The 15,025-nt window shown below is 36.3% G+C and overlaps 1 protein-coding gene across 1 annotated transcript; it reads left to right on the top strand.

Annotated features, from left to right (window-relative positions):
* The first annotated feature begins 149 nt into the window (after positions 1-149).
* On the top strand, positions 150-13,983 carry LOC127436553 (deoxyribose-phosphate aldolase-like). Its single transcript, XM_051690819.1, has 9 exons — positions 150-268; positions 756-853; positions 986-1,133; positions 2,489-2,584; positions 2,692-2,826; positions 3,002-3,130; positions 6,171-6,283; positions 6,379-6,528; positions 6,816-13,983. The coding sequence occupies exons 1-9, from the start codon at positions 196-198 to the stop codon at positions 6,870-6,872; spliced, it is 999 nt and encodes a 332-aa protein (XP_051546779.1). The 5' UTR covers positions 150-195; the 3' UTR covers positions 6,873-13,983.
* The last annotated feature ends 1,042 nt before the right edge of the window (positions 13,984-15,025 follow it).

Below are 15,025 nucleotides of genomic sequence, written 5' to 3'. Positions count from 1 at the left end.
CATTTCTGTTTGTGAATATGGTATTTTCAATATACAGTACAATAAATGCATTCTGCAGCTTAACACCAAGTGGCAAATGCAAAATAACGTCATCATACGCCCAGGCGATGCTAAATCATTATTGGCTGAGCGTGACAAATGACGTATCAGTGACGAGTTATCGCGGAAGCAGGAGCAAAGGCGACTTAGTTGTCAATGTGCCTTTCTGCTGATTACAAAATTCACCTATATATTATTATGTCCGCTAGAAATCCGGGAATGCACATTGGTAAGTGTTTTATTTTACTTTTTTCTATTAGACATTTAGACATAGCTTTACATTGATTAGTACCTCCACTTTTTTGCACGTGAGCACAGAAAGCACAGTGACAGAAATAAATGAAGGTCTTTTTGCAAATTAGTAATATGCTAAACACATAGTTGTGTACTTTTGGCCATACTTCTAACATTGTACATGTCAGTGCAAAATATATTCTCAGTGTTGTGTGTGTGGTCAATGTTTAACTACATCTGAACTCCCAGACCGTTATGAACTCCCTAAGTCAACCTTCATACGGCCTGTGTAGGTGTATATATAGCCTTAAGTCGCTTTTTAAATGATTTATTTTCTTTATAGAATGTATGCTAAACTACATTTAGATGGAGGTCTCCAACTGAGTCTCACATGACCCATATGTCTCATGACTCACATTGAGCACTGAAGAATAACAAAACCATACTGATCTTTTTTCGTGTTTATTCTTGTCTTATTTTAGATCTGGAATGGGTGTCAAAAGTGAAAGTCAACACTCAGGCTGTTCTTAAAAGAGCCCAGCAGATCCAGGGACACAAGGTGGCCAAAAAACAGTGGCAGGTAAATAGTTAAGGGAATTTGTGGCACTGATCATTGGTTTTGCTTTGTGCATTTAATTGAATTGCATTGCTATATATGCATTGTAAAATCCAGTGTAGCCATTAACTTTACTATGATAATTCTCTGCTGTAGGCTGCTTGGCTGCTGAAAGCGGTCACATGCATTGATTTGACCACCCTTGCTGGTGATGACACCCCCTCTAATGTCCATCGACTCTGCATGAAGGCCACACAGCCAATTCGTCATGATCTTCTGAAGAGTATGGACATGCATGACAAAGGTCAGTTGGTGCTGAAGTTTTCACACAGCACATTGGCACGAGCAGTAGTGCAAATTTAACATTAAATTATAAACTATAATGTTATGTGCCTCGAGATGCAGAGGGCAGTTGGAGTAAATGATTATCAGATGGCTTTGACCTGTCATTCCTAACCATAGTTGGAACTTCTATTGTTTTGATGATGGATAACAAATGTGTAGTGATACATCTGCCCACAAGAGGGAGACAAAGCTCCATTTGTGACTCTCGCAATTTAAATTCAACCATAATACTCAATAAAACAAAAGTATGTAGAATCAGAGGCACCTGAAATTAAAGGGATAGTTCAACCCAAAAATGAAAATTCTCTCATTATTTACTCACCCTCATGATGTCCCAGGTGTGTTTGACTTTCTTTCTTCACCAGAACACATTTGAAGAAAAATACAAAAATATCTTAGCTCAGTAGGTCCTTAAAATGCAAGTGGATGGCAATTTCTCCTTTGAAGCTCCAAAAATCACAGACAGTCAGCATAAACGTCAGCCATACGACACCAGCTACACAAACTAATGTGTTCTAAAGCGACGGCATCGCTTTTAGTGCGAAGAAGATAAATATTTACGGACTTTATTTAATTCTAAATACTTCCATTCTGCAGCGGTATGCATGTGTGACGTAATCGTATTGGCATTTGAAACACAGGAGAACTGACGCACATGCGTCACAGCCGGAAGAACAGCACTGTTTACAAGTGAGGAGGAGGAACGCTGTACAGTAGCTTGGTTGGTTTTGGTTTAGATCTGTATTTATCTGTTTCTTTACTCACAATGGTGCGTTTGTGTGCTTATCCTGGATATCTCAACCAAGTGAAGAACATGAGATTACTTCTGTATCATGGCAATGCGAATACATTACATAAGAGAGGCCGCGTGAACTCCACCCTCTAGTGAAGCTTACCGGAAGCATTTGATTAAAAAGTACTTAAATATGAATTTTTTTTCACACCAAAAGTGATCGTATCACTTTAGAAGACATTAATTTAACCACTGGAGTCGTATCGATGACATTTATGCTGACTGTCTGTGATTTTTGGAGCTTCAAAAGAGAATCACCATTCACATTTTATGGACCTACTGAGCTCAGATATTTTTCTATTTTTCTTCAAATGTGTTCTAATGAAGAAAGAAAGTTATACACACCTGGGATATCATGAGGGTGAGAAAAAAATGAGAGAATGTTTGGGTGAACTATCCCTTTAACAATGTTTCAGTGTTTTTGTTGTTTTTTTCTTTCATTTTCTTCTGTTGCTGCTTTTACAGACTTATTAAATGCATGCTAGTTTTGTCTGACAATCTTTGTGTGTTTGTGCTCAAAGGCATCACAACTGCAGCTGTCTGTGTGTACCCATCACGAGTGGCTGATGCAGTGAAATTTCTGAAGGCAGCCAAGTCTAGTCTTCCTGTTGCATCTGGTAAAAGATTTGAAACCACTCCTCCTAAACCTCTCTTCCTTCACACATCATCCCTGAGAGGGTGCAACCTATATTCTCTAATACATCTCTATACCATTGCCTTCCAGTGGCCACTGGTTTCCCTGCTGGACAGACGCCATTAAAGACCCGTCTCGAGGAAGTTCGTATGGCTGTGGAGGATGGTGCTACGGAAATCGATATCGTCATAAACCGGACTTTGGCACTTACTGGGCAATGGGCAGGTATGTGTATCTAGGGAATGTGTGTACAGTAGGCATGACATTTATCAATGTCCTTCTTTACATTATATGTAAACTATTAATAATGTTCCCAAAGTATGTGTTTCTTTAGTTCTATTTTTAGCACCGATTTACATCTAAACTGAGTTATTTATGTCCACCCATGTTATAATCTCAGCCCTCTATGATGAGATCCGGCAGTTCAGAGAAGCTTGTGGAGAAGCTCATATGAAGACTATCCTGGCAGTGGGAGAGCTGGGAACCTTCACAAATGTCTATAAGGCCAGCCTGGTGTCCATGATGGCAGGTGAGGACAGTAAGCGTAAGATCCCAGACAGGCCAAAATCTCAGAAGGCCAATTTAGATGTACTTTTCTGATGTAAAATTGTACTTAAAGTATTTCCTATATGTCTTCAGTTGGCGAATGTAGACTTAAGGCCGGTTTATAATTCTGCGTCAAATTTACGCCATAGGTTCATAGTTCTGCATTGGTGTATCTGCGTCGTTCTACGAGTCAAGTCATTTTGAACTGTTTAGCACTTTTCACAACACACATCGTTTCAAAGCAGAAAAGTAACCTTCAAAGCAAACGTTTTTAGCTCCAAATAACATAATGGAAACATAAAAGTAATCTATATGGAGCCACAAAATTCTGATCACCATTCACTTGTATTGTAAGGACCTACAGAGCTGAGATATTCTTTAAAAAAAATTTGATTGTGTTCTGCAGAAGAAAGAAAGTCATACACATCTGGGATGGAAATGAGGGTGAGTAAATGATGAGAGAGTTTTCATTTTTGGGTGAACTATCCCTTTAAGACTCTGTGTCTAGAAAATCACAGATTGTCTAAAGAAGTCTTTATGAATAAAGAGTAAATCCACTTGCCTGTAAAGTCAACATTTAATGGCTTTCATAACTTAAATATCGGGCTCCCGCGTAATTTTATCCATCTGGAATTAATTGCATCATGAAAACTGGGTGTTCCATTCAAAAATGAATGGTAAGGGGTTAAAAAGTAAGAGAGCTTGCTGATATCATCCGAAAAGGAAAGTTGTTAGCGAAGCAAGTATTGCATTTTTATGATTACGAAGACAAACTTTTGTTTTGAATGAAAAATGTACAAAGTGTAAATTTATATTTTCATATAGACTACTTTATTTCATGTTATTATCAAGTCTTTTTCAAAGCATTCACCGTTTCCAATTTACAATTCACACCAAGTGCACACCAAGATCTTTTGTCTACATTGTGGCGCGATTGTTCATCCTACGAACTGCACATCCAGATGGCCACACGCACATACACTCCCACACAGCAGGCTAGTGACTGTATGCTTAAATAGCCATTGCACATTAAGCCGATTACTGTACCAGTTGTCAGCGGCTCTGATAGGGATCGTTATTAAAATGCATTGCTTTTTTCGCCGTGCTCATTCCTTAATCTCCCCTTGTTCCTATGAATTGCGTATGAGGTTTCTGAAATTGAATGATAATTTCACCTATTAATCTGCGACACCGAAGCTATTTTACTCCCACGCTCTCCGGCAGTGTCCCAGCGCTCTGCCGCAAATGAATAGAGCTTCATTACTGTCGCCTGCGTTTAATAACCGTTATCCATTATTGTGTAATTAAGACTCCACAGAACGAATCTCAGGGATTATGTCAGTTCGAGGGAGAGGGCCAGCAATAGACTGAAAGAGTGGCAGAAGGGGTGGGGGATGCAAAAAAGAGTGGAAAACACATAGAACATATCTTTAATGAACTGGAAAATGTTCATCTTGTTCTGTGCGGTAATGAACAGTCATTAGACATGAGGAAAGGCAGGCGGGACTGGGGGTGCTGGGGGTTAGACTGGTCCACAGTTTGTGGTTCATCCATTAGAAGCGTCATTTTATCTTCTATTTTTATCAGAACGCTGATAAACCGTAATTGGCTATGAAGGAGAGGAAGAAAGAAATGAAGGCTCTTATTGATGAACGAACGCACACCCTCTGTGTCCTGCCGACGGGACCATATGTTCTTGTCTAGCCTACCCTGGCCTTGCGACTAATGTCCTGTCAGGGTGCAAAATCTGACACCTCTCCAAAGGGTGGGAGGTGTGTGAGTGTGTTCCATAACGTTACCCTATGACCATGCGCTACACAGACACATTTTGCTGTTGCGCACTGTCTCCTTGTTTACAACAGCTTGATTTTATTGCTTGTGTGGGCCCCCTAGTGGCCTGGCCTCCTGGTCACACACCCATAAAACCCATTGGATGATCCGCCCCTGGGTTCCAGTATTTATTTATTTTTTTTAAATGGAACCGTTTCTGAATAAGAATCTGTTCTTGGTTCCCAACCCCTTGATATTTGTCATTTTGCTGGCAAGTAGGATTGGGTAAAATATTGATTTTACGATGCATTGTGATCTTCATTTGAATAATCTCGATATTGATTCTTAAATCCCAAGACTGATATTTTACTCTATGTGGTAACATTCTTTAATACGAGTAAATCGCTCGCATGTGTGACCAAATTTCATGCTTTGTGACTAAAAATGGCTGTGATAAGCCACTGGCTGGTAAACTTTCAGATTTCTCTCACCAGTCATTGAGTAGTATAGTGAGGAAGAAGTTATTAGCATAGAGAAAATTTCTCTTTTTAATAAAAGTGAAAGATTGGTTTAACTCATTCTGTGTGTCCAAAGATGCAATCCATATGTCATTAAATAATGTCTCTTTTAATAAACTTTGTTCTTTACAGTCATTTGTCATTTAGAAACATTTAATTCTAATCACACATGGATGCGCTAAAGAAACGCATCCTCTCATTATATGCGCTTACTCCAAGTGGCTTACTGACTGATTCCAGTAGTCTTAAAGAGACAGTACAGATTTGGCACATCTTCTACAAATCAAATCTAAATACTTGTAAATAGTACAAATTATGAAATTAGGGTAAAGGATGGCCCATCTGATTGGCTGGTTTTATACAGTTTCCATGAGTGCACAGTTTTTTATGAATCTACCATAGAAAAAAGTTGGAAAAAAAAAAGTTTGCCGTATTGGCAGCAAAAATTAGCATTTTTGAAAAGAACTAAAAACTAGTTTTGCCAAAGTTTTTAAGGTTTGTGGAAAGTCAGTATTATTTTTGAAGTTTGAACAATTTTAGATTTACCCAACTCTAAGTGGTACATAACAACTAAACAAACTGTGGTTGGTCACTTTACATGTCAGTCAGACAATCTCTTCCTGTCTAAGAGGGCGGTTCTTGGCCAAAATAAGCTGCAAAGTGAACAAGACTTTATTCTGATAGTCAAAAGTTTGGCTCTGCGAGACTATGTCTGCTGTGCTTCTTAACCACTAGGATCTGACTTCATCAAAACTTCAACTGGCAAGGAGTCTGTCAACGCCACTTATCCTGTTGCCATAGTAATGGTGCGGGCCATTCGTGACTACTACGTAAGGACAGGCCACAAGGTAGAAGACCTATTGTACCTGTAAATCAACATTCTTAACATAAATCATCCATTTTATCCACCAGCCTCTTTGAGTGATGTCTTTGTCTGCCTTAGGTGGGTTTCAAGCCCGCGGGAGGCATCCGAACGGCGCAGGAGTCAGTAGTGTGGCTGAGCCTGATGAAGGAGGAGCTCGGGGATGAGTGGCTGAATCCCCACCTTTTCCGACTGGGTGCGAGTAGCCTGCTCGCTGACATCGAGCGGCAGGTAATTAAACCAACACTGTGTTTCACACTCTCAAAGCTGGTCTATTCTGGCTTTAGGTGTGATAAACTGATAATTAGTGGCCATTATGGCAGGAAACAGAAGCTATTCAGGCAGTGTAGCTTCATGGTCTTGGACTCCTGTGGTGAATCGGATCTAGATAAGCTCCTTTATTTATGCATTTGCTTATTTAAAGTTCTTAATGTAGCTGCCTTTTGACAAAGCTTTTAATAGATTAGATTGTTTAACTGAGTCAATCAGACCATTTTCTTGTCTCTTTATTGTTACAGATTTATCACTATGTAACTGGACGCTATCCAGCCTATCATGAACTTCCTCTGGCCTAAATCTGTGAACTCCTGAATCCTCATGGCCAATGAACTGTTAAAGGGAATAGTTTAACCAAAAGTGAAAATTATTTTATTTACACTCTCTCATATTGTTTCAGACCTGTATTCTATTATTTTAAAAAATTGTATTATGTTTACGTTTGCATGCAGAATTAAAAAATGGCGCATTGTGTTCGCTTACTATGCACATGAAAAGCAGTGCAATTTTGATGGCAGTTTCGTCAATGAGCCATTTTTTTTAATCTGAACATGGACGCAAGCTGTGGTGGAGGTAAAGGTAATCAGTGATTAATGACTTAATCATGGACTATTTTAATGGTGCTTTTATGGTTTTATGTGTATGGGCAGGTTTAAGTGGTTTACGAGGACTTTTTTTTTTAGGTTACAAAAGGTATTATGCTATAAATGTGGTTTATGAGGACATTTCTAGTGTCCGCATAATTTAAATCACTTAAAAACATACTAAACGATGTTTTATTGAAAATGTAAAAATGCAGAAAGTTTTTTGTGAGGGTTAGGTTTAGGGGATAGAATCTATAGTTTGTACAGTATAAAAATCATTATGTCTATGGAGAGTCCTCATAATGATAGCTGCACCAACATTTTTTATTTTATTATTATTATTATTATTATTATTATTATTATTATAGCTTAAAGGAATATTTGGGGTCCAATACAAATTAAGCCTTACTGTAACCCAGTTTTTTTTTTTTTTTTTTTTTTTTTTTTTTAAAGAAAAGGAGGGGCAAGTCAAAATTTGTGTGGTAATCAATATAATGCCACAAATGCTGTCGATTGAGCTTAACTTGTATTGAACCCAGAATATTCCTTTTAACAGGTGTGTTCAATGAGCTTTTTTCCCCCATAAAAATTCTAGTTTTGGGTTACACTGAAAATAATAACATATGGTTTTGGAGCAATATGAGGAGGAGTAAGTAATGACATAATTTTCATTTTTGGATGAGCTATTTAATTAAAATCAGCCAATCACACAATGAAAAGATGGAATGTTTTTTTAGGATATTAATTTGAAAGAAATGAAATGGTTATATACTGAAATTAAGGTAATGACTGAAGTCATCATTTGTCCTATTTTTGGTCACCTGATTCTTTCCAATATGCACATCATCATAAACAAAGAGAATATACAGTATTATTACACTGTAAAAACATGAGACTTGGATGTACTTTTACAGTTATCTTAGAATAATGTGAATACAAGAACAAATACCTGATTTCTGGATGACATGGCGCAGTCTGTTTATTGAGCTATCAGAAGTAAAACTGCTCACTTTACATCAGTGCAAAGGCATCTCGCATCACTTTCCTCAATCTGAAATCCCAGCAGCCCCTTACACATCTCATATAAGATGCTACTGGGGTTACAATATCACTGTCCACTGCTGATCTTATTTGACTTCCAAGTGCTAATTTCATTAATCAAGAGGTGGCTGTCTGAAGTGTGTGTTTGGGATTAATTAAGTAGGGTTAAGAGAGTTTAAATGATCAGATAAAGCTTCGTGCCAATTTGAGCTCCGTTTGAAGACAGAGGAACTTTCTCTTCTACTCCTTTCTTCTTTAATTAAGAGTTCTCGGGCCGTGCCCTTGACTGGAATGGAGGATAAATGACTGAATTAATTGTAGAATGGGGAATGAGCTGAGAGGTTAGTAGAGCGAGAAGAAAACTCCGGGAAATAGGTAAATTCAGTCAAATAGGATCGGAAAACTGGAGCACGAATAGATTTGTATTCACTGAGAAACACTAAAAGCTATTCTCACAAGAGCTTAATAATACCCGCATAAGCACTATTTTAGATCTGGTATTAGCATTCCTAAGAGGCCCACGCGATGGCTTGTGCAAGCCGCAGGATGCAGAAAGAATTAATCTAATTAATGCTCTAAAATAATTATTTTGAATTCACTTAAAGGGATAGTTTACCCAAAAACGAAACATCTCCTTTTGTGTTCCACAGAAGAAAGAAAGTCATATGGGGTTGGAACAACATGAGGGTGATTAAATGATGACAACATTTTCATTTTTGGGTGAACTATCCCTTTAAAGCACAGATGTTAAAATATGCAAGAACTACATTTTCAACTACTTGTTGAAATTACCCCCTAATGCTTATTGGCTGTGCCGTTGATTGGCAGCTGTGTTTGCGAGTGTGTTTCATTAGCAGTGACTCCAGTAGTTTATGAGGCCACACTGGCAGAATTGAGTAAGAGTGATGGAGCCTGAGCGCTCTGTCTGGCTCTCCCCACCTCCCCGAGGCCATGACAGATTAGCTTCACTTACATAAAGGCATGTAGATCATCAGCAATCTGGACCTGTGGCCTGCGCCACCAAGCCAGATAACGCTGAGGGATTAATTTAGCCTGCAGAATGATTCTCCCCTCCACAGACAACACTCTATTTCTTTCTTTTTCTTTTTCTTCTAGCTCTTGCCTCTTTTACTGGCATCACTTTCTGTTCTTAAGACTTTGTATCATGGTTCCTGCCGAGAAGGTGATATTTTACATCCAAGCTCATATAGCTAGCATGTATTCCACTACAGATTACAGAATACATGCTGTAAAATGTAATTTGTAATGTGTTTCGTTAGATTACTCAAGGTCAGTAATGTATTCTAAATACTTTGGATTACTTCTTCAGCACTGGTAGATTTTTTCACTTGTTTTGACTATAAAAACTCTGCCAGTACAGAAAGACAAAATACACATGTTAAAAATACATTCTCTGAAAAACCTAAATATCTTATGCAGTGTTGTTTCTAAAACAAGATAAATCAAACTGATCTTGTTTTAAGGATTTTTAGATATTTTTACAGGAAAACAATATAAAAATTATTATCAAGAATATGATTTTTGCCCTAATATCAAAGGTCTTACTAGAAAAAAAGAAATTATGATCCAATGTGAATTTTCTTGATAAAAAATATGATTGTGTCTGGTAACGTGCATGTAAAATGGCTAGAAATAGCATTTTAGATTAGTGTAAAGCTGACAATTTACACAAGGTTTATTTCTATTTCTTCTGCTCCAAACTTACTTCAAACTTACTTCTCTGTCTGCTCGTATGAATGTAACACATCAGAAGAAAGTGTTTCACCGCTGTTCAAACGCACTTTGGATCACATCATTTATATGTATAAATGTTTTCCATCTGAAAGACTAAATATTAAATGAAACAAATAAAATGCAAAGTAATCTCTTCAGTAATCAAAATACTTTTTGAATGTAACTGTATTCTAATTACCAATGATTTAAATTGTAATTGTAGTGGAATACAGTTACTTATATTTTGTATTTTAAATACGTAATCCCGTTACATGTATTCCGTTACTCCCCAACCCTGCTAGCAGATGCAGTGTAATATAAATATGCTTTATTATTAAGAGTCCTCTATAACTGTCTTACAAAATACAGCACTTTAATTGAGCATTCGAAACGGAAATGAACTAATTTAACAAAGTAATGAATAGGAAAGAAATCCTTATGAAAATGTGTTGGCCATTAAAGTTTTTTTTATTTATTTTTTAAATAATTGTCATACATGTTTTATGAAAAAATAAAATAAATTTAAGGAGCTGTAATTTGTTGTCATGTTACAATGGGCTCAAATGTCAGTCTGAATGTAGAGTCAGAATGATCTGTTTTTAGGGCTGCAACAACTAATCGATAAAATCGATAATTATCGAAAATGGACATCGACAACGAATTGCATTATTGATTAGTTGGATATATTCAGCACGGAGAAGCCCCATCAGTGACGTCACTACAGCTCAGTGAAAAATGTGTTGCATGATGTAACTCATTTGAAAAACAACAGAGACAAGCTGAAGCGGAAAAAAACCGCGACCCAAGTTGTCCAGCGCACAAGATCACTTAATAAACACCTCAAAGAAGATCATAATAAGCAAACAGTCGGTTGCTGCTTCAGGTGAATTGTTTATCTCCAGCACATGACTTACATTTTACCGCTATTTTCTGTGTTTTACACATGTATACATGTTTTGAATTCAAAATCACGCACGTATGTTTGCGTATTTCGCAAAACTGTTTGTTTTTACCCCATGCGATTCTTAAACTTCACTGAGCTAGCGAGCGCGCGCATCGCGTCAATCAAACCGATCGCGAGGAAGGGAGCAGTGGAGCGCAATCAACTTGATTTAAGTCGTGCAACTTCATATCGCGATTTCAGTTTTAATGTAATCATTTGTGCAGCTCATGGATATAACACTGATGTCTCAAAAGTGAAGGTGTGGAGGTGTTTTAAAGTGTTTTAGATGTTTTCTCCTCATGCGAGCGCATGTAATACAATGAGCACCGGGATGAGACTCAGCGCGAGAGTGAATCTGCACTGTGTTTGCCGATGATTATACTGTATTAAACTCTATATATAATGCTGAATATAATGTATAATATGCTAAGGGTCCTGATATTTGATAGTACTCCTGATAATGCCAAATGTAATGTCTGATTTCTCCAGTAAATTTATACCATGCAAATGTTACTGGATAAACATGCACATATTTTTTTTAAAAGAATAGTTCAGAAACATGTAATCAGTGACAATACTATTTTAAAACGTACAGTATTAATTTAAAATACTTAAAAATGTATGTAATCAGTGACTGTGTTCAAGCATATGTATCTAACATAATTATGTATTTTCAGCTGTGCAGAATTATTAATATTTCTCTTCTGGTGTCACCGTTGCTGGGCTGACTTTTTCATCCCATTCCATTCCCAATGGGTCATCATATGAACAATGAACTGTACTTTTTGTTAAGTTTTAGAAGTAAAGGAAAGGAACTGTTTAGCATATGTCCTGAAAGTAAAATAATAACAATAATAAATTCAAACTTAACTTTTCATGATTCAGACTTTGTTCAAAGTTTTGTGAGTATAGAATTGTGAATTCAGTACTGTAAAATGAACCAAATCCATACAGCCTTTATCATTTCTGTTTTAAAATAATAATAATCATGTTTTAATGAAATAAAGGAAATTAATTTAGATTTTTATACGATTAATCGAAGAAATAATCGAAGATTAATCGATTACCAAAATAATCGTTAGTTGCAGCCCTATCTGTTTTATAACACGTTTGAAAGAACACATATTTACTTTTGAAAAAATCATCAAAACCTGTTGTTTTGACTCTAAATTCTGATTCCCGTTGTAAAATAACTATAAATGCACATATGTGACTGCACAATCTATATTAATGCGGCAAGTTGATATGTTGCTTGGCAACTGCAAACAGCCTACTGTTAAGATGGTGACACTTTACAATAAGGTTCCATTTGTAAACATTAGTTAGCAATATTAGTTAACCTGAACTAACAATGAACAATACTTTTACTGCATTTATTAATCTTGGTTAATGTTAATTACAACATATAGTAATACATTTTTTAATTCAAATGTTGTATATGTTAACATTAGTTAATGCACTATGAATGAACATGAACTAACAATGAACAATTGTATTTTTATTAACTAACATTAACAAAGATTAATACATGCTTTAAAATATATATATTGTTCATTGTTTGTTCATAATACCTAATGCATTAACTAATTTGAACAAATGGAACCTTACTGTAAAGTGTTACCTTTAAGATAATGAACTGTAGTACTTGTTGGAAGAATTGTTTAATCTAAGTAATAGTAATTGTTGTCTTTTATAAAAGCAAAAAGCCACTTATACCCTACAGTGATTTTTAACACATTAAAGGTGTGAATCGTGCCCAAGAACACCCCTTACCTATGGTAAATTCACTGAAACGCATTGACTGTTATAGATTTATTGTTACACTGCAAGACCATTCAAGTGAACTACAATTAAAAAAAAAAAAAAAAACGGATAAAAAAATGATGAAAATCTTGAAATGAAAATAGTGACCAGTCATAACACCTAAAATATACAGTTTCCCAATCCCTTATACATTCATATCATGTTTTTAACTAAAATCATCTTTTAGTTTGAGAACTACTATTGGGACCATTATCATCTTTTCTTTCTTTACAGACTGTATGAATCTAATCTTTATGAACATATCCATTTGTTATCACTGTCTAATTTGATTATGGGGTCATGTAGTGAATGAAATGTAAATTAACCTAGGAAACAGCTGAAATGCCAAAGGGAATGACTGAATTACATGTAAATTATTCATTAGAATATGTAGGTCTACTGTTCAAGGCTCTGTTTTGCATTTGACATTTTTCATTGTATATGACACACAGTCTAACACAGTTCCTAAGATCCCACATGGAAATCTTTTAATGATAAATTTCCCAGCATCACTGGTCCAGATTATAGAATTTTTTTTAGTTGCATTATGGCAGTCATCATGGACTTCCAGTATACTGACCCTTAGTGGTATAGATGCCTCTTCATGCAAAAGCAATGGGTTTCTCTTAATGATGCCATTGTAGAAATGTGCTATTTAAAGTCAGTATTGATTAATTTATTCTGTTAACAAAAGTGTTCAATAATAAGCAGATTACTGTGATAAACCATGTATTATTGGGGTCATGTGATCCCGGCACTGCTGTGGTGAACTAAAACTGCTTTTATTAGGCTATGACTTGAATGTTCATCTCATATGAACATATTTTTAAACTTATTTTTCAAAAGTATAATTTAAATTATTAGGGTAAATCTTTTTGACAAGAAAAATAAAATAAAATACTGAGTGCACCTTTAAGAGCTAAAGGAGGAGGAGTCAATATGGACTCAATATGTATTTCAATCCTGTTTGTTTGGCATAGATTAGGTGGCTAGTGCACATGCTCTTGCACATTCTGACAGTTCTTGAAACAATCCGACTGACTCTGTCAGGTGGCCGGAGTGCCACTCACTCGCTTGTGACAAATCTCTTTTTTCAGATTGATTGCTTTGCTGCTGTTTTATTTATAAATGTTTTTTTTTTTCTTTGTTCGTCGAAGCAGTTGTGAAAAATGGTGGGCTCGGGGTGGTGTTTTCAGGCTAAAAAATAATAATTTTTAATGACACATGAGACCTGTCAACAACATTTATTATAGGCCAGCATTTTGTCTTTTGTGTGTGCTTTTCATATACCTAGCAGCAGTACTAACCCACCCTATAATCAATTGCTATGGAAGCATGTTATTCAGTGTGATTAATAGTATACACAAATATTTCTCTCATTTGTCTGAGAGTGCCTTAAATTTGTAAGGAAACTTAAAAACTATTAAGTATTTCAATAAAATATGAAATATCTAGTACTGTGCTGCTTCAATTCTGACAGGATGTCGTGTGTGAAAATCCCAGGAGATCAGCAGTTACAGAAATACTCAAAACAGCCCATCTGGCACCAACAATCATCCATGCGATTATCTAATCAGCCAATTGTGTGGCAGCAGTGCAGTGCATAAAATCATGCAGATACGGGTCAGGAGCTTCAGTTAATGTTCACATGAACCATCAGAATGGGGAAATAATGTGATCTCAGTGATTTGGACTGTGGCATGATTGTTGGTGCCAGATGAACTGGTTTGAGTATTTCTGTAACGGCTGATCTCCTGGGATTTTCATGCACGACAGTCTCTAGAATTTACTCCAAAAGGTGCCAAAAACAAAAAACATCCAGTGAGTGGCAGTTCTGCGGACAGAAATGCCTTGTTGATGAGAGAGGTCAATAGAGAATGGCCAGAATGGTTCGAACTGAAAAAGTCTACGGTAACTCAGATAACTGCTCTGTACAATTGTGGTGAGAAGAATAGCATCTCAGAATGCTATTCTGAGATGCGGGTTGGTGCTGTTTTGGCGGTACAAGGGGGAGCTACACAATATTAGGCAGGTGGTTTTAATGATTGTGGCTGAACATGTGTGTGTGTGTGTATATATATATATATATATATATATATATATATATATATATATATATATATATGTATATATATAATGTATATGTTTGTATATAAGCAGCTTTTCCTGGTTTCTGATCAGTCATACTATTTTAGTTCACACATGAAGAAATTAAAACAAGAAAGTAGGAAATAATAACTCCTTCACATGCAAGCACGTGATTCTCGTCGCCATCACAGCTTGTAAAACTAATCGGCCAAACAGGAAAATTTATCGGCTGATGCAGATTATTTAAGGTAGATGCTAT

This window comes from Myxocyprinus asiaticus, chromosome 47 (assembly GCF_019703515.2).
Source record: "Myxocyprinus asiaticus isolate MX2 ecotype Aquarium Trade chromosome 47, UBuf_Myxa_2, whole genome shotgun sequence".
Classification (NCBI taxonomy): domain Eukaryota; kingdom Metazoa; phylum Chordata; class Actinopteri; order Cypriniformes; family Catostomidae; genus Myxocyprinus; species Myxocyprinus asiaticus.
This window is presented reverse-complemented; position numbering and strand designations above follow the sequence as displayed.